At 38.8% G+C, this 19098-nt stretch overlaps 1 protein-coding gene across 1 annotated transcript in view; it reads right to left on the reverse strand.

Annotated features, from left to right (window-relative positions):
- CDIN1 (CDAN1 interacting nuclease 1) overlaps positions 1-4916 on the reverse strand; it is a 214255-nt gene extending 209339 nt beyond the window's left edge. The window contains exon 1 of the mRNA XM_036446681.2: positions 4668-4916. Within this exon, the coding sequence (XP_036302574.1) occupies positions 4668-4768 (101 nt within the window). The 5' untranslated portion in view covers positions 4769-4916. The remainder of the gene's footprint in view (positions 1-4667) is intronic.
- Positions 4917-19098: the final 14182 nt, after the last annotated feature.

Raw genomic sequence — 19098 nt, forward strand, 5'->3', positions numbered from 1 at the left:
GAAGGGTCCCAGATTGGAGAGGGTGCAGGCAGGGCTGAGGGACACCCCACCCCATGAATGAATTTCATGCATCAGCCCTCTAGTAAACAATAATAGCAAACCTCAATGTAAAATTAGGCAAAAGACACCAGGCAGGTAATTCAAGAAGAAAACTAAATGTTCAATAAACAGTTGAGAAAACATACAATGTATTATAATCAAAATGCAAATTACAAGATGTCATTTTCAACCCATCATGTTAAAAATTAAATAATGACTCTCTTCAATGTTTGCAAAGTTGTAGAGATATATATCCCCATGTCCTGTTGGTAAAAGGATCAATACAATCATATATATATATATATATATATATATATATATATATATATATATATATATATTGCAAATTTCCCATACATATCAGAATTCTTCAAAACATAAATACCTTTTATTTAAAATAGGTAGTGGTTGTCAAAATGTGATCAATGAAAACCTGGAGTCCCTGAGACTGTCTCGGGGGTCTATAAGGTCAAAATTACCTTTATAGAAATAGTAAGGCATGATTTGCCTTTTCCCTGTGTGGTATGTGCAATGATAGTGCAAAAACAGTGGCGAGTGAAGTTGCCAGCTCCTGAGCACAAATCAAGGCCGGGCACAACTGTCTTCGGGGGCACTATATTCTTCACTATCACATACCGGTACTTGCAGGAAACAAAAAGCCAGTTTTACTTAGGAATATCTTCAAATTCACTTACTAATACTCAACCTTTGAATATACATCCTTTTAACATTTTATGAGCAAATAAGGAGTAAACACAAAGCACGTGCACTGCCTACAGAAGTCTGATGGCTGTCTCAAGGAAAAGCACTTGTATGCTTGTTTGAGAGCTGAACTAGCTGCTTTTTCTTTTTCTTTTTAATATATATTATTGATTTTTTACAGACAGGGAGAGAGAGAGTTAGAAACATGGATGAGAAAAACATCAATCAGCTGCCTCCTGCACACTCCCTTCTGGGTATGTGCCTGCAACCAAGGTAAATGCCCTTGACTGGAATTGAACCTGGGACCCTTGAGTCCGCAGGCCGATGCTCTATCCACTGAGCCAAACCGGTTAGGGCACTAGCTGCTTTTTCCATGAAACACCATTTTTACTGGATTAAATGATGGACAGAGTATGATTATTCAGATTTGGGTATCTAACAGACATTTCCTCAAAATTAAACAACAATTAAGCCTGTCACTTCAAGAAAAACAAGTGATAATGTTTGTTACCAATGATAAAATGTGAGCTTTCAAGGGAAAAATCTGTATCCATCACATAAGGGTGACAGCTGCAAATCTTACAGATTTTTCTGATGAGATCAGGGAAGATATTAACAAACTAGAGGCCCGGTGCATGAAATTCGTGCAAGGTACAAGGCCCTCGCAGCTCTGGCTTTGTCCAGAAGGAAGTCTGGAAGGTCTTTCGGCTGCCTGGTCTAATTAGCATATTACGCTTTTATTATTATAGATGTGATTTCTTCTGATGCTATATAATGAATGGTGACAACATCTGGGAGACCTGTAAAACTCACAACCAACATTTTGCAAGTGAACAATGCATGATGATAAAAGTCATACGTAGTTAAAAGATCCACTCAAAGTTTATGACAGGTCAAAGGACTGTAATATAACAGAGTGGAAAGGGCCAATATACAGTTTCACATTCCACACTGCAATTAACCTTTAAGAAAATACCACTTGTTGGGTTTTATGTAGCAACAAAAATATCCACAATTATCTGAAAAGCCAATTAAATTGCTCTTCCCTTTCCAACTACATATCTAATTGAGGCCAGAGTTTCTTCATATTCTGTAGTCAAAACAACATATCAGAGCACATTGAATGCAGAAGCAGGTATCTTCTTTCTATTAAGGGAGACCTTTAAAAATTTTTCACAAGTTTAAAATGGCCATTTTCTCACTACTTTTTCGAAATAATGGTTGATAATCCAGTATGTTAAACATAATATGTTAAACAAAAACATGTAATGGCTTTATTAGTTAATTTTTAAATAAATTAATAAGTAAATTTTCTTAAATTCTCAAATTAATTTAAATTTTGGTAAATATCAACAGGTATAACCAATATATCAGTAAATAAAGGTTCTTTTTCAGAGTGTAAAGAGTTCTGCAAACAAAGTTTGAAAACTGGGAATCGAAAGTAAGAAAATAAGCAGACTCGGCATTATGTATGTACAAAAATAATATTAAAAAATTAAAGAGAAAAAACCCTCGTGAAATCCAACAATGAGAAAATGAAGGGTACATCTAAAACGTGATACTGATTATTTGAAACACATTGTGAAGACTTTTTGAAGATGAGGAATGCTCACCATATGTTAATTGAGAAAAGCAAGACCTTTAAAGTATATTAGCAGAGACAATACTATAGTGTGAAAAAAAGACTAGAAGGAAATAGATAAAATGGTAACAAAAAATTTCTGGGCTATGGTATTATAAATACATTTTTTTTATTTTTTTTTAACTGAACATTTCCTACTTTTAGAATCAGAAAAATTAAAAATTTTAGCAACTTTTAAAAACATTTTAATATTTTGACTTTTAAGGACTCACCATATGTGAATGTCACCAAAAACAATTGGTGCTGTTATTATTAATAATGTTGAAACTAATCAAGGCAGCTTAGTATAGAATTCTGAACTGAAAATTATGAAACCTGTACTCAAGACAGTGTTTAGCCATTAAACATCTCTGGTATGTTTGACAAGTCATTTAACCTCTTTGAACCACCAGAAATTATCTCTCAGGACCGTACCTGACCAACTCCATCAAATCTAAGGATTGTGCAAGTCTGTTGCAAGGAACTCAGTGCTTGTTGAACACAAATACAGTGTACAGATGATGTTATAGAACTGTGCACCTGAAACCTGTATAATCCTGTTAACCCATGTCACCCCAATACAGTCAACAAAAAGAAAAAGAAAAAAAAAAAGAAAAAACACATAAAATAAAGTCAAACAGTGCTGCGGTGAAGCCAAGTCCAAAATCAAACTCTCTATAAAATTTCCACCCATGCTGCTAAATGGCTCTTTAATTTCTTCTGCTGATTAGCAGCCTCGGTAAATAGTTTCCTGTGGGAGAGTTTGTGATTCCCCAAGTGGTATTTTGAAGAAGTGAAAAGTATTGGGGGGGGTATTATGAATAAAAGGGGTGTGTGTCTGGGGGGGACATAAGAGAATAACCAAGACAGCCCGGTGCCCCAAACGAAGGGAGTCCTTCATAAATGCATAATAGTATGGGAAGGGTACCTCTTTGGAGAGGACAAAGTACTTGCTATGGAAAAAGAAAAAGAATGAGAGCAAAGGAGAAGAGGGAGGGGGGAAAAAGAAAATCAGGAGTATAGTTGAAATATAAATACATGAGAGAATATCTAAATGTATGTTCTATTTTTAAAATATCCCAAAATATCTACCTATTCCCTTAGCTGATGAGCCTTCACCCATTCTTTGCTCATTGGCAGAGTTGGCAACAGTTAAAGACAGATCATTAAATTCCAATTTATTAGTTTTGTTCCTAGTTAGCAAGTCTGATAAAAATCTTGGACTATAAAAGGATACATGCTGCCTTAAGTTGAATATTAATTTAATTTTAACTTAGTTTTCCTTTATTTTACAGATTAGGAAAACAGAGTTCTTCAAAAAAAATGAGATCATAAGACTTTCAACTTATGCTTCTATTGCACTTTATTACCCAATAATCTCTTTCTTAAAGAAAGCATTTCTATGGTGATGTCTGTTGAAGAATTGCATGTCAAGGACAATGACGTCCTCCATTGGGGGCTACAGTGCTCAGTACCACAAAACAAAATGGTACAAGTTGGAATTTGGTTTTGAGATAAAAGAAAAGGAAACAAGCATTTTAATCTTTAACATGTCACAAATAACTTGCTTTGTCCTGGCAAGGTTCTTTGTGATATGTTGGGGCCTCAATTTGCACATCTTCAAAATGAGGAAATCTATACTTCCTAGAATCCTTTCTGAAAACTAAAAAAATCACTAAAAAAAAAAAAAAAAGTGTTTTCGGAAGGAGAGAAGTATGAAATATACCTGGGACGTGTATACATATGGTTGTTCAAATGGCCACTCTTGAGCCAAGAGTGGAATCTCTGGGGTACAGTCTCTCTGGCTGGCTTGAGAACTCGAGGGCCCTTAATTATATTAAGAGAGCCATTGTCACACAGGAGGCCCCTTGTGGCCTGTGATCCCTAGTTTGTTTCCAGGGGCCACTTGAAAAGGGTCCTCTATTTCCTCCTTTTGAATCTACCATTGGTATTTCCACTATTGGGGGAGGGGGAGAGGGGGCCTCGCCTCCTGTCATTCATCCCCAGTATCTGCCAATTCACCACTAGACATTTTATGCAGCACCTACTATGTGCATCCATCACTAAGCACATACCAAGTTCTCAGTAAACCACTGCTAACTTGAATTTCATTGATTCACCCAGTAAGCATCTCCAGGAGAAGGCAGGTGAGAGAAGAAACCTTTCACCATCCGGATCCCCTGACACTGACACGAGTGACACGTGGTTGCTCAGGGCTGGCTGGGCTTCGGGCAAGGCTGATGCAGGCCGGGGGCAGTGAGAGCGGAGAGGGGGCTGTGAGAGCGGAGGAGAGGCGGGCACTTACCTGGGGAACCTCTGCTTCAGCTTCCTCAGGCTCTGCCTGGTGGGAGGCACAGACACTAGGCACTGGGCTATCTCGTCGTACTGGGCTTTGGTCAGTATCATGTTGGGCCAGAGTCTGGGAGGTGGCGGGACAAGTCACAAAAAAAAAACACCCTGGGCCCGAGCAGCCTGGGTGCCGGGGGGACCAGAGGTGGGCACACAGGGGCACAGCGCGGGGTGCCCCACTTCCTGGCGGGTCCCCCAGCCCTCCACCTTCCCAAGAACAGCCTAAGCTCCAGCCACGGCGGCGGGGGCGGGCTTTAGCACAGGCTTGCCCGGCCTGTACTTTCTGCGCAGCCGCAGTGGGCCCCGCCGAAGGCAACCGCCGCCATGTCAGTTAAGGGCGAACCAATCAGGAGACAGCGACCCCGGAGGGGGCGGGGCCTGAGTCTCCTGGAGCAGGTATCCTGGCAGCGACCACCTGGGACCCACCTGGGGCGGGCGGAGCGTGCACCCGCCGGGGTGCCAGCCCGAGCCCGGGCTCACGGACCCGGCCGCCAGGGCACCTGGGGATCTGCGATGCCCAAGCTCGAGCCCGCAAAGCCGCTGCCGGGGCGCGCGGTTTGAATACGTTTCCAAAAGCGCGGGTTTGAACGCGCCTCGGATTGGAGACGGGCAGAGAGAGCGTGCCTTCCCCGCTAGACGCCGCGCCCCGAGGGCGGGGCCGAGGGCCAAACCCCCGCAGCTCTGCATGCAGACGCCAGCCAGGCTTCTGCAGCTCTCAGGGCGGCTGGTATGTGAAGGGAAACAAACTAGAAAACAAACCCGATGTCACCCTACAGCCGGCAGGGAAGAAGTGCTCTCACCCCTGCCCCCGGCTAGGTGCTCTGGGACTGAGTCCTTCCTCCCTCCTCTCGGTCTCCCCAGCCCTCTATGCACAGTAGGCGCTGAGCAAATGTTTGGAGAAACCGGGCTACGACTGGCTGTTTTCCCTGGGGCCTTGAGGCAACCTCAGATCTTCCGGAGGCACTTTTTTCTAGGACTTCAGGCCCTCCTTTAATCCCTTAAAAAAAAAAAAAAAAAAATCCACTTTGTTTCTTAGAAGGCCATGTGTTGTGTTTCTTTTCAAATTTTAACATTTCCGGCAAATAAATGAAAAAGTGTTTGTTAGAGAATGTGTGGGGTTTTTTTGTTTGTTTGTTTGTTTTCCATCTGGAATAAGGCCTGGGTTGGAAGTTTAGCTTAGATATGCCTCCTTGGATAAATTCCTTAATCCACCAAGCCTCAGTTCCTTTGTCTGTAAAATTGTGGGGATTTTGTTTTGTTTTTAATTAATGAGGTAGATGTTGAGCTTAAGTAGGAAAGTAAAGGACTCCTTAGCATATGTACAGCAGATAGCCTATCAGTGGTCGGCAAACTTATTAGCTCAATATCATCAGTACAGCAATTGAAATTTCTTTTGAGAGCCGAAAACCGACTTCTGCGCATGGGCCACGAAGTTTCAATCGCACAGATATTTTATGGAAGAGCCACACTCAAGGGGGCAAAGAGCTGCAGTTTGTGGACCCCCGGCCTAGATAGATTACTTGATATTGTTTAATGGGCCCCCTAGGCTTTGACTCACTCAATCCTCTAACTTCCGGTAGGCAGGTACAAAGCCATTATCACCTTCCACCTCCCTTTCTACATGGTGAATAAACTGAGGCCTGGAAAGGTTAAGTAACTTTCCAGAGGTCAGGACAAGGAGTAAGCAGCAGGCATAACGTTTAAACAGCTGAAATTTGGTTCCACAATCTATGCTTTTGCCCACTCTCTTGTATTACTACACCAAATAGTCACACTCTCTTAGGCCAAAGGGTAAGCATTTTTTGAACAGGGACAATCTACATTTCGAAGAATCTTTTTGAAAAGATTCGCCACTTTATTTCTCCCGGTAACAACAACGCGGATCCTGAATTCAGAAACCATGCTTTTGGTGTGCTTTCCCCCCTGAATATTTACATCAGAATGTTTTCTTGCCATATGCTTTGCATCTAGCTCTGGTTGTGTGACATTAGTACATAACTATTTATTTATGGCAGCGTGGCCTGGAGTTGCCACCTGGCTAGTTTGTTGCTGACCCTGCCATGACTTTTACATGAAAGCTAGCTGACGATAAGCAGACACCACTTGATCCCCCATTCCATTCTCCCTCCCACTTCCCTCTTTCCGATTCACAGCCAACAGATTTTTATAGAAAACGTCAGTTCAAGGATGTTTGCACGAGTTATTTTTTATAGTAACTCTTCTCTCTGGCTCTTGTCCTGCATTCACCCTCACAACCCTTAAGGAACAGGCCAGGTTTGTTTTTGTGTTTTTATTTTTAACATGCTGGCAGTTTACAGTTTTGACCCAAATCCAGTAGATTGTTTAGAGTTAGTGCCAGGGGAAAAGCACAGTTATGTTGCTGTTTTTGTTGGCAGTGACAGTAGCGTTGTTTATTAAGCACAAAATAGAAGCAAAGCAGAAATGTGTTATTCTTCTCATCGTCGTTGTTGTTTAGGTGTTTTTAAATGTTCTTTTCATGTGACATGCTTGGAGTAAGCCAATTAGTCCTTTGAGGCCTCCTTTCTACCTCCCTTTCCCTACCTCCATTAGGTCCTATCTCTTGCATCCATGCCCCACATCTGCCATTACTGCTCTAGAGCTGCCTTTTCATGCCCGAGGTCCCCCCACTGTTTCTGAGTCAGTCAGTCATAATACCAATCATGTGCCCGTTAAATGAAGTAGGGTCATGAAATGAAAACAATACCAAAGTAAAAACCTGAGGAACTGGCTACCTGTTTAAAATTAGCTATAAATGCTGTGCCCTTGAACAAGTGAAAGCTTTTCTAATCCTGAATGTACTCAGTGTAACCCCAAGAAATGAAGTTTATAGCTCTCATAGGGGGAAAGTATCTAGGAACATGAAAAAATCCTAGTAACAAAATCGCAAGCAACAAAATGTATCAAAGTAGGGACTAGGGCAGCTAACTCCCTGGAAGAATCCACAGCCTGGGAAGATGGGCTGGGGTGAATCACTTGACCAGATTTCTTGCTGCCAATTCCTGGACAAGGTGAATGATGAACAATTTTAAAGGAGTGTGGGGCTTGGCAGGAAGGCAGCAGAAGGTCATTTCAAGAAGAGTGCTAAACACAAAGGACTAAAAATAAGAGTGAGCCAAGTCACATGCATGGGAGAGCTATTCTGGCAAGAGCAAAGAGTTCTAGACAGAGTGAAAAGGAGCTGAAGATGCTTGACCTTGGAAAGGTCAGTCACATTTTTTTTTTTTTACAGCCTGTTGTTCACTGAGTCTGCCAAATCCAATGTGTGTTTTTAAAAACAAGTGCTGAATATTATTTTTACTATGTTTTAAAGTCTGATTCTATTCATGGAATCTTGTTAAAGTCAACTTATTGATTATTTTAAAAGAAAAATAATTGAAGTTTACTCACTGAAAAAGAAGGTCATTGATGTTATTTAAGCACCTATTATACTCAAACATTATCCCCTTAGTCCCTGATTTTATAGATTAGGAAACCCAGACTCAAAGAGAGCAAAACATTTGTTTGATGGACCCAGTTAAGTTGCAAAATCATGATTTGGTTACAAGTCTGTCTAACAATAGAGCCTCATGATCTCTACTGCAGTTAAAAAAGCAAAACCTTTTTCGTTGATTATCCTCAGTTAAGCATTTATTTTCTGAAATAGCCCACTCCTTTGTTTGGTCACCACCAATGCCTGCTGAAGAGGCATTCAACTTTTGTTTTAGACAGTTAGTCTAATCACACTTTTTTTTGAAGAAACTGTTTGGCCTCTTTGTGACTAGAATAAATTGCATATGTTTTTCTTTGCTACATGAAGCACTACCTAAACTGATGCATCTTATGAAACCGAAATTTACATCTCCATACTTGCCATCAGCGCATGACAAGTCATTTTATCCTGGTCCCAAAATAATATACGTACTCAGTGAACAATAAAAAGCAGAATAGTTCACTTGTTGAGGCTCTCAGTGATTACTCAAATCAATGACTTAAGGAATTAAATAGGGCAGACCAAAAGCCAAATGTGGTTGCTTTGTGCAAGTCAACGGTGATGAACTCCTCGTCTGTCCAAACAGGTGGCCTGATTCCAGAGGGAGGTTACTTGTGGATGGGAGTATTCACCAAAGTCCTGTTACAAATAGACACCACGCCCCACTTGCGCAGAATTCAGAATGTGTGTCTTAGTCCATAATCCTAAGAACTGATGCTGTGGTAGACACAGTGCTAAGCATTTTAAATACATCTATCTTCCCTTAATCCTCAGATCCGGCGTCAAGAGGTAAATGCTGTTATTGAATTCATTTCTAAGGTGAGAAACCTAAGACTTAGAGAGTGTGTTTGTCCTTATCAATTACTTGAAAATGAAATTTTAAAAAGGCAAAGACATATGAAATGCAAGCCCCCAATTAGTGATTACATAATTCAACAGACATAGAATTACTCTGTCAAATTGATGATCTAAAAAGTTCTAAATAGTTATTCTCAATTTCTGTATTTATCACATAAGAAAATTCAAGGCTCAGCCCTGGTTTGCCTATCACATTCTGGGTAGCACTGTACTATCACCTTAGAAGCCAATTTGTAAGCCAGGTATGCGTAGTCTAGGATATCACACTTCTACGTTCTTAGTTAGAAGCAAAGTATAACCTGTTCCTTTTAGATTTCTAAGGATCAACTATCATTATTATTACCATTCTTCTACTGTATTTAGTTCTTCTCAAGTGATGCATATTTATTAAGATCAGCAGTGCAGATCCTTACAGGCTATTTCATTATACACCCTATAAAGTTAATGCCATGTGTTTTTATAGCATAAAACCCAATTTCTTCTTGAGATAATAAACCCATCAGTCAGAGCTCATATACCACTTCTGTTCCGAATTACATACCCAGCACTAGTGGCACATGATAAAGGCCATTAATTGGCATCTGCACATTTACTCTTACCACATTTGACCAGGATAAGAAACAAAAGTTGAGTTTTTAGCAGGAATACTTTTTCTCGGGTGTTTTTGTGTTCTAGTAAAGGGAGCCATTCGAGCATGTTTGTTGAAGAAAGACGCAAGCCTCTTAAATTTTCTCCTCTGGCTCATCCGGGACTTGTGGATAATTTGCAGGCAATTTGTATCCCCTTTTCCTGCAGGACTACACCTCAGATGTAATTTCTGCAGTTGTCAATCACTCTTCTTGTCTCGCAGACCATTCTGCAAGAATATGTCATGTTCTGAGGACTTTCTCACCTTTATAAATTCAGCTGGTGGAGTAGAGGGTTTCTATTGGGGGTTTGGAGAAGAGAAATGAGAGGCAAGGAATCAAGTCTGTCCTTAATATGCAATTTTTTCAACATAAGGTAGAGTTGGAAGCACTTGTCAGATGAAGATTAGCTCTAAGTCTCTTCATTTAAAAAATTACTTTCTTTTGCCATCCCACTGGGTTAGACTTTCATAAGAGGAGGCAAGATGCCCGTCATGATTTATAACGGCTTCCCTCTCCATGATTGATGGAAGGAGCTCCTTCTCAGATAAGTGTAATAATAAAAGTGTACTATGCTAATTAGACTGGACATCCTTCTGGACAAAGCCGGGGTTTAGAGAGAAGCTCAGCTCCCGGGTGCCAGAGGGAAGCCAGAGCCAGCAGCCGGGGGAAGGAAAGCCTACTCTTGCACAAATTTCATGCATCGGGCCTCTAGTTGTAATAACAGGATCCCCTCTTTTGAGAAAATGAAAGCACATCACACAGTTATTTAACATATTACCATCACAAAATGTATACCAGCCATCGTTTCACCCACTTGGCCTATGGGGAAACTGAGGTACAAGAGGGTTTAGAACTTCAACCAATTTCTTTAGATTCCACTTTTACATATGAGGCTATAAAAATACATCTCTATTTTTGTACTCCTTTTACTTCATTTTTTTTCCTCATAATCATCAAAGAAACATATGTTCCTTGTAGTCAACAACAGAAGATCAGATACTATAAATTATCCAAAGTCCCATACGTTGGAGCTACTACTATAACCATGTTGGCGTGATTCCTTCCAGTCATTTTTCTACAATTTTATTTTCTTTTCATAGCTAAAATCAAGCTGTATGTACAACTTGAGTCCTGCTATGTCACTTTATATTACACCCTAAGCCAAAGATATTCTTACCAACACTTGGCAATGTTGACCCTACTTTTATATTAAGAGTGGAGCAGTAGGTTTCAGGAGTTAGATGATGAACTCTCACAAGCCAGTCCTTGACAGGAGGGACTTGGCATAGCCAGCACAAGACTGGACCATCCTTCAGTCCCAGCAATGCTGCAATTCAGACCATGTGGGAATGATGCAATGGACCCTCTGGAGCAAGGCGGAGATTCCTGTGACTGATGTGCAGCTTTCCCGGGCATTCCATTCACAGAGCTATGATTGAAATCATGTCAGTGAGTCTCTAACCACACGGATAGTCTGACAATCAACATGTTGACCCAGGAGCCAGTATGTATTTTTTTTTTTTTTCAGATAGCTACTAGTCCTATCTGAAACCACACTCAGATTCATTACAGTCCTTGATGCAGGGAGCAAATATTTTGCATCGCTCCGAGGACAGTCACACTAGATGCCACTCCCCATGCCACAGACCTTGAGTTTCCCTCTCACTTTCAAACACCTCCAAAAGATTTATGTAGGCAAGGGATGAGAGGGGATTTAGGTAATGGTGTGGATGGTGAATAGTAGAGGTGGGAACTTGAGGAACATTTAAGCTCTACAAAAACATATACACATCTAGTTTTATAAAATAACACTGGAACTATTCGTGTGGTCAGAGCTTTTGAAAACATTATAAATGCTCTTAAAATGTAAAGATTGATGTAGCTCATTATGCCAGATCCTTTAAGGAAAATATGATCATCCACAAAAAAACTCATGCATTCATTTATTCATTCATTCAAGAGATATTTACTGAGAGCTACCTTGTGCCAGGCACTGTTCTGGATCATGTATTTAAAACAATTATAGGACTGACCAAGTGCCCACTCTCAAAGTTTACATTTTTCAATACATTAGATTTATTTTATATAAAAATGTTCTGTTCCAGTTTAAAGAAAGCTGCAGAGACATGACAACTAAATAGAATACCTGACCACAGGCAGGAATTTTTATGTGAAGGCAAAAAATGCAATAAAGGATATTGTTGGATAAACACAAAAACTTGGAATACAAATGACAGAATATATATATCCCTAAACCTTTAATGATCCAGAAGGAAAAAAAAAAAAGCAAACGAGGATAGTGAGAGAGTAAACAATAAATTAAATGGAATAAAATGTCAACAGTAAACGATTCTAGGTAAAGGTATATGGACATTTTTTGCATTCTTTTTATTTTGTACTCTTTTATTTTGTATTGCTTTGGTAAATTTAAAATTATTTCCAAATAAAACGTTTGTTAAAAACCTCTTTCACTTTGTAAAATGAGTGAAAATAGAATGTCCTTAAATTATGTGCCAAGCTCTCAGTCATACATGATTTATAGGCATTTGATTGATATGCTGATTTTCTCAGGATTTCACAGAAGGGATGATATCTTCTAATCAGACCCACAGGATAACTGAGAAATAACCTTCAAAATCTACCTGTCTCCCATAACATGAACCATAGGTATTTTCTACCTTATCCAAGAACCTAATGATTTGCATTTATATATAATCTCATTTAATATATAATTATGCCATTTGCCATGTAATGGTTGGGGCCCAAGGCAGGCTCCCCCCCCCAAAAAAAAAAAAAAAAAAGAAACATCCTACAAGGCACATTGGTCACTTTGACTTAAAGTTAACTGATAAGCAACTGCTGATCCAGAGACAGGCTCCAAACATTGCTTCCATAGATGGCGGATGTCTTTGAAAGCACTGTTCTCCTCTTCACTAGCAGCACTGTGAATATCACATTCTTTTAGACCTCTGTAGCACAAAAACTTTATGACAATGAGATCAATTTTTCATATGTGGCCAACTGAATCAGTCTCTTTTCATGATGGTGAAATCTTGTAAAATCATTTGCTACATTTCCAGAGGAGAGTATGGAATTTTAACATCTCAAGAAATAAATTGTGCCATATATATATATATATATATATATATATATATATATATATATATATATGGCACAATTTATTTCTTAGCTACCCCCAAAGAGGATTTGGGGTGACTATTTTATTTTACATATCTTTTCTTTCATGTGGGTAGAAATTAGATCTTTGGAGGCCATTTAAGCTGCATCAAAAAGAGGCAATGTGATAAAGTGGTGAAGAGCATAGATGTTGGATCTAATTTAAACTATTTACTCATTCTGATGCTGGATCTACCATAAAAGGGTTGTTTGTGCTTGGGTACATTACTTAACTCTCCTGTGCCTTAGTATAAGGCTCCAGCTGAAAAAGTGAGATAGTAATAGTATTTACCTCATAGATTATCATGAGGATTAAAAGTTAGAATATGAAAAGTACTTCAATTAGTATTTGGCCACATGCTGAAATTATATTACATTCATGAATTCTTTTTAAAATAAATGGCTACAAAATGGCCTACAAAAATATTAGATATTATGACTCAATGTACCCATTTAGTAACATACAAGGTATTTTGTCTATGCTAAGTGCTATGTTAAGTGCTTTATATATATTATTACTGGGAAATTTAACAAGAAACAGAGACTGAGAGAAGATGGTTAATTTGTCTAACATCAGACAGTTGGTTAAGTGAGTTTGAACCAGGTACTTTGACTCCACACCTAGATACTTGTCCAAGAAAATACATTGCCTTCTCTTCACACAACTATTTTTCTCACCAATCAAAAATATTAGTCAAAGTATGGAGAGGCTTAGTTAAAACACACAAACTAAACTAACTGCATTCTAAGTAGATACCACCACAGAATAGGGACTGTTTTACTCAGAATTGTCATATTTTATCTTTTTGAAGAAAGTTAGTATACTTTATCAGCTTTATTTGATTTAAGATTCAGATATTTGGAGAAATATTCCTCTGCCTTCACGTTAGAATACACATAGCTCTCTGAACCTTTGAAAAACCGTTACAAATCTGATCTTTCCCCCCCACTGTGAATCAAGGATTCCTACTGAGTTAATGTGCTCAAATAAATTTTTTAAAGTAGAGTTTTACAAGATAAATACTTCCTCAAGGTCGAAATTTTAAACTGAGGGAACATATTAGATTTAGAAAACTTAAACAGTAATTAGTTTGCTCATGCAAAGGAGGAGAGGAAAAAACCCTTGATGGTCTCATTTCTCCATACCTCTTATTTTTTATTCTTAAATTTATTTTTATTATTGAAATTACTACAGATGTACCCCTTGTTTCCCCCACTGACCCCCTCCACCCTGCTCCCATCCTTCCCTAATCCTTCACTGCCCTATGGTATGTGTCCATGGTTATACATATGTGCGTGTATGTTCTTTGGTTAATCCCTTCCTGCCCCGCCCCCCTCTGAAATACGTCAGTCTATTGCATGTTTCAATGTCTCTGGATCTATTTTTTTTTCCATAAGTTTATTTTGTTCATTAGATTTCACATATTAGTGAGATCATGTGATACTTGTCTTTCTATGATTGGCTTATTTCACTTAGTATGATACTCTCCAGGTGCCTCCATGCTGTTGCAAAGGGTAGGAGATCCTTCTTTTTTATAGCTGTATAGTATTACATGGTATAAATGTACCACAGCTTTTTTATTCACTTGTCTACTGATGGGCACTTAGGCTGTTTCCAGATCTTAACCATTATAAATAAAGCTGTTATGAACATAGTTAGCATATATTTTTTCTGATAGGTGTTTCAGCTTTTTAAAAATCTATTTCTAGAAGTGGTATCACTGGGTCAAATGGCAGTTCCACTTTTAATTTTTTGAGGACACTCCACACTAATTTCCATAATGGTTGTACCAGCTGCATTATGTTTAAAAGAAATTCACATTTGATAAGTCATGTTACATGTCACAAATAATATCACTTTGGATTCATTGCAGATAATGAAGTAGCTATAGGATCTATTTTTTTTTTTCATGTTCTACTTAAAAAAACAACACCTCTACTAGTAAAACACCTCTACTAACAAATTCAAAATCAGGTGTTTTTTGTTTTGTTTTGCTCCCGTCAGTACTGGAAATTTAGCCCATTGTTTTTAAAGCTACAGATGAGCTGGGGCCCTGGGGGTGGAAAACCCTGGGATAGAGGAAAGACATTAACTTTGGATATAGACAGACCTGGGTTTGAGTTCTGGCCCTACCATTTATCTATTACTTTATGCAAAAAAGTAAAAATAAAAAATAAAAATCTGTATTTAACCTGTTAGACTCTCCATTCTTTCCAGATTAAGTGGGAGCATTATTATTTATTTCTTATATTGTTGTAATGAAGAAATGTAAGAATACATTCAAATGTGTCTGGCACATTAGTAGATGTCCAATATAGGGCTTTTCTTTTTTCTTGGACAACACGACTTCATGAATGTGAGTGTGGACAACTAACTTTGTTTAGTTATGTTTTAGGGCAGAGAGAGAGAACATATTCTTGCCATGAGCCTAAGCACTCAAATCACATCAGACCTTGAATAAGGGAATGGATTTGATTCTACTGAAAGCAGTGTAGGGGATAGTGTGAGGGGATGTTTTAAAAATCAAATAAAGTGTGAATTTCATCATTCCATTGGACTTGAAGTCTGATTTTAAGTCATTATTTAATTTATGGGGAATTCAGCTCTCTTGTCTGTAAAATGTGGCTAATAAATACATACCTCTTAGACTTAAGGGGAGAATTAAATGAGATAAAGCTTCTTCCCACAGTGCCTGGGGGAAAATGTGAATCCTAACTCCTTAGCTGGAGGAGCAATAGCATCCACTCCAAACTATGATTTTCTACATCATAGTTTACCTGTTCTGGGTCCAAGAAGGAAAGAGTAGAGTGGATTTGCTATTGATGCCACCTTTTTTCTTGTTTTCAGCAATCACTAAATGGGCATTGGCCATTTTCATTGGTTGGCATTATGAATGTCATTCCACATGTTTAAGATTATACAGCTTATAAGTGGCAAAAACAGAAGATGAATGCACGTTTCTCTGAGATCTCTCTTTCCTGCCCCACCTGGTTCTCTGCATTCTATCTACCTTGGCTGGATGAGGTCCCTCCTGACTATAAACCTTCATGGCATTTTGTTATCACCTATCACATGGCTCATATACTTTTCTATTGGTTGTTAAAGTTATTTGAATTATTGTATAATTTTCCTGAATCAATAATACATTTCATGAGAGGAGAGACATTATCACACACCATTATTATCATCAAGAGTCTTTTTAGTTTTCCATAATAAGGAAATTTAATTATATCAAGAAACAACACGTCTGAATGTTCATGGTACCAGAGTGTAGCAGTTTAACAATTTCATAAAGAGCCCAAGCTCTTTCTATTTTCTCTCCACCATATCTAGTGTATTAAACTTTTATTTTCTCCCTTGTCACCTCACAGGTGCAAGATGGCTGTCACATATCCAAACATCTGACTATTATTCAAGGTAAGAGGAGAGAGAAAGGGCAGCACTGCTGAGCTATATGTTCATTCCAGTCCCTTACAAGACAAAAACACCCTCCTCCTGAAACTGGTTTGGCTCAGTGGATAGAGCATCAGCCTGTGGACTGAAAGGTCCCAGGTTCGATTTCAGTCAAGGGCATGTACCTTGGTTGCGGGCACATCCCCAGTGAGAAATGTGCAGGAGGCAGCTGATCAATGTTTCTCTCTCATCAATGTTTCTAGCTCTGTATCCCTCTCCCTTCCTCTCTGTAAAAACAAACAAACAAACAAACAAAAACAACAATAAAATATATTTAAAAACACCCTCCTAGGAGCTCCCTGATTAACTTCTTTTTATATGTTTTTTTTCAGTACGGGAGCCCTTTGTAAATCTTCAAATGTACAAACACTACCATAGACCCAAATTTCCCTAAATGCAGTGATGTATAACTAAAGAATTTAGAGATCCATGTAGCGCCTTACTGGTGCTTATAAGTGATAGCAAGGATAAGGTTGGAAAGCTAAGGAATACATGGATACTGCAAAGCTGTTGAGGATCCTTTCTAAGGAGTGGTGCCCATTTTCCTGCACCTTTATAGTAATTTAAACTCATGCCTCAGCAAAGTCACAAATTGCAAGATGTTGCAGATCTTTAGGTTTGCTTGCAATTAGTTAAGCCCTCCAATGTGAAGTCTCTGAATACCAAGAGTCTACTTTAACCTCTTTTGTGATGAACAAGGTGGATTGTGTATGTTTTCCTACTGAATGAATTATTACCCCTTACATTCTTGAGAGAAAGTCTTTGTTGATTGCTGACTTGTAGACCCAAGCATATGTTTAGTTATAGTTCCCTCAGGTGCCAACAAAGGTAGAATAAACTTTAAAGATGTTTCAGGTGAATAGCCTTCTACTCTGTACCTTGGTACAAATTGTGAGTCAATTATTTATATGAGTAGAACCCAATTTGTTTAAACCTCATTGACCTTTAATACAGTTATGACACATGTCTTGACTTGATCCTTCCCTCTATTGATTTGGTCTAGAAAAGTAAAACAAGAGTTAAAATGGCCCCTCAGGGTGAGTTAAAATTGTAGGTTATGGCCATGTTAAATTGCTTCAGTATACTTTGTGTCCTTTAGAGTCAGAAAATGAAGCAATAAAGTAAGTTGATGTAAGTAATTCTTGTTTTTGAAAGGACCTTGAAGTGCTCTTAACAATATCATGGATTTGATAAGATCTGCTTCAGACTTCTTAATTTAAAATGAACATAAAGATGGTAAAGCCGAAGGAATGTTGAAATACTAGTGTTGTGCTAACAGCATTGAAACGGAATTCATGGGAGAGGACTGATAGGAATTCCTTGTTATTGTCTGCCATACTTGGGGAAAATTAAAGCGGCAGCCACCGCTAGGAATTTCCTGGGGGGCATATCCAGGTGTACAAAATATGTAGGAGGGTTTTACATGTTTTTGCTCATTACTTATGTGTCATCAAGTTCAGACAGTGTTTAAAAACTCAGGCAATTTTCAAGTTTTAAATGTTAATTTTTGTGACAGGCAAAGCAAACCTATTTATTCTGAGTGTTCACAACTTTCTATTTTCTCTTCCCCCTTCTCCCACTTGTCTGTGATTATTGTGGAACTGATGAGCTTAAAAAAAAAAGCATTCGGGAAGACAGAAAGAAAACATTAATTCAAATAAAAAAAGGAGAGAGCATCATTAACTGGAGAGAAGAAGAGATTGGGAGGAAAAGTGGAGAAAAGAACTGGAGCCAACATGGGAGCAGGAGCTGAGTTTGGGACAGAACACTGTGACAGTTAGAGGAAAGAGAACAAGTTGAGGTCTGGTTTAAATAAAATAACGCTGATTTCAAAATGTTATGTATCATGATTAATGCGCTTTGAGATAGCTAGATATTTAAGTTGTTGTGTCAAAGTAAGAATAAGCTGGTTTGGCTTTATGCTGGTTCCTATTATTATCCTTGTAGTTGTCATCTCTTGCTTTTTTAAAGACTCCTTTTCAGTCATGCCAATACTAATGGACCTAATGAAGGATATTCCATGAAGGAATTCTATGACAAAGAGAAAGAGATTCCTAACTGGGGCTGGATGAGATGGGATTATCTGGTGAGCTGGAAGACCTGAAGTAGATTTAGAGCTCACTAAAATTGGACCGGAATTGAAAGCTTTCGAGGTAAAATTCAATTTTAGGGAGACGTTGTCACTTCTAAGACCTCAGACACTGCTAAAATACTCTTTCTTTGATCTCAGTTTATGCTTTTGTATATTTCATTCCAGAGCTCCATTTGTGCCCGTAATAACCAGGAGGCAGTTTAAGTCCCATGGAGCTCTGGATACATGATGTGCTAATCCAGAAATTCCATGCACTGAAGGCTATAAGTGAGCCACGTAGCTTAGGGGACTCTGTGTATAATTATGCCTGAAGTAAAAGTTGTGAAAAGCCATGAAGTGGCAAGTACTGTTTTGGAACCATGAATTAGGTGGCAAGTTTGAACAAGAAATCACGTGATTTCTTTGGTTGAGGACATCAAACTCCATTGAAGTCATAAAAAATAACATGGGAAAGAAGCAGTCCCACTTGTGAGCCAGTCTTTCCAGCTCCCTACTCCTAGAGAGTCTTTCTATGGGATCCACTTCACTCCGTTGGTCAGTGTCTACCTTCTCTGTCTGCTGTCCATCTCTTCTGGAGTGCTCATGTTCTGCACTAGATGCAAGGGGGTCTGCTCTCAAAGTTCACCCTCCAGTCAGTAATAAACATAAAGCCACTAAGAGTGGTTTTATAAACAGTAACTTTTAAAT

Source organism: Pipistrellus kuhlii, unplaced genomic scaffold (genome assembly GCF_014108245.1).
Source record: "Pipistrellus kuhlii isolate mPipKuh1 unplaced genomic scaffold, mPipKuh1.p scaffold_m20_p_1, whole genome shotgun sequence".
Classification (NCBI taxonomy): domain Eukaryota; kingdom Metazoa; phylum Chordata; class Mammalia; order Chiroptera; family Vespertilionidae; genus Pipistrellus; species Pipistrellus kuhlii.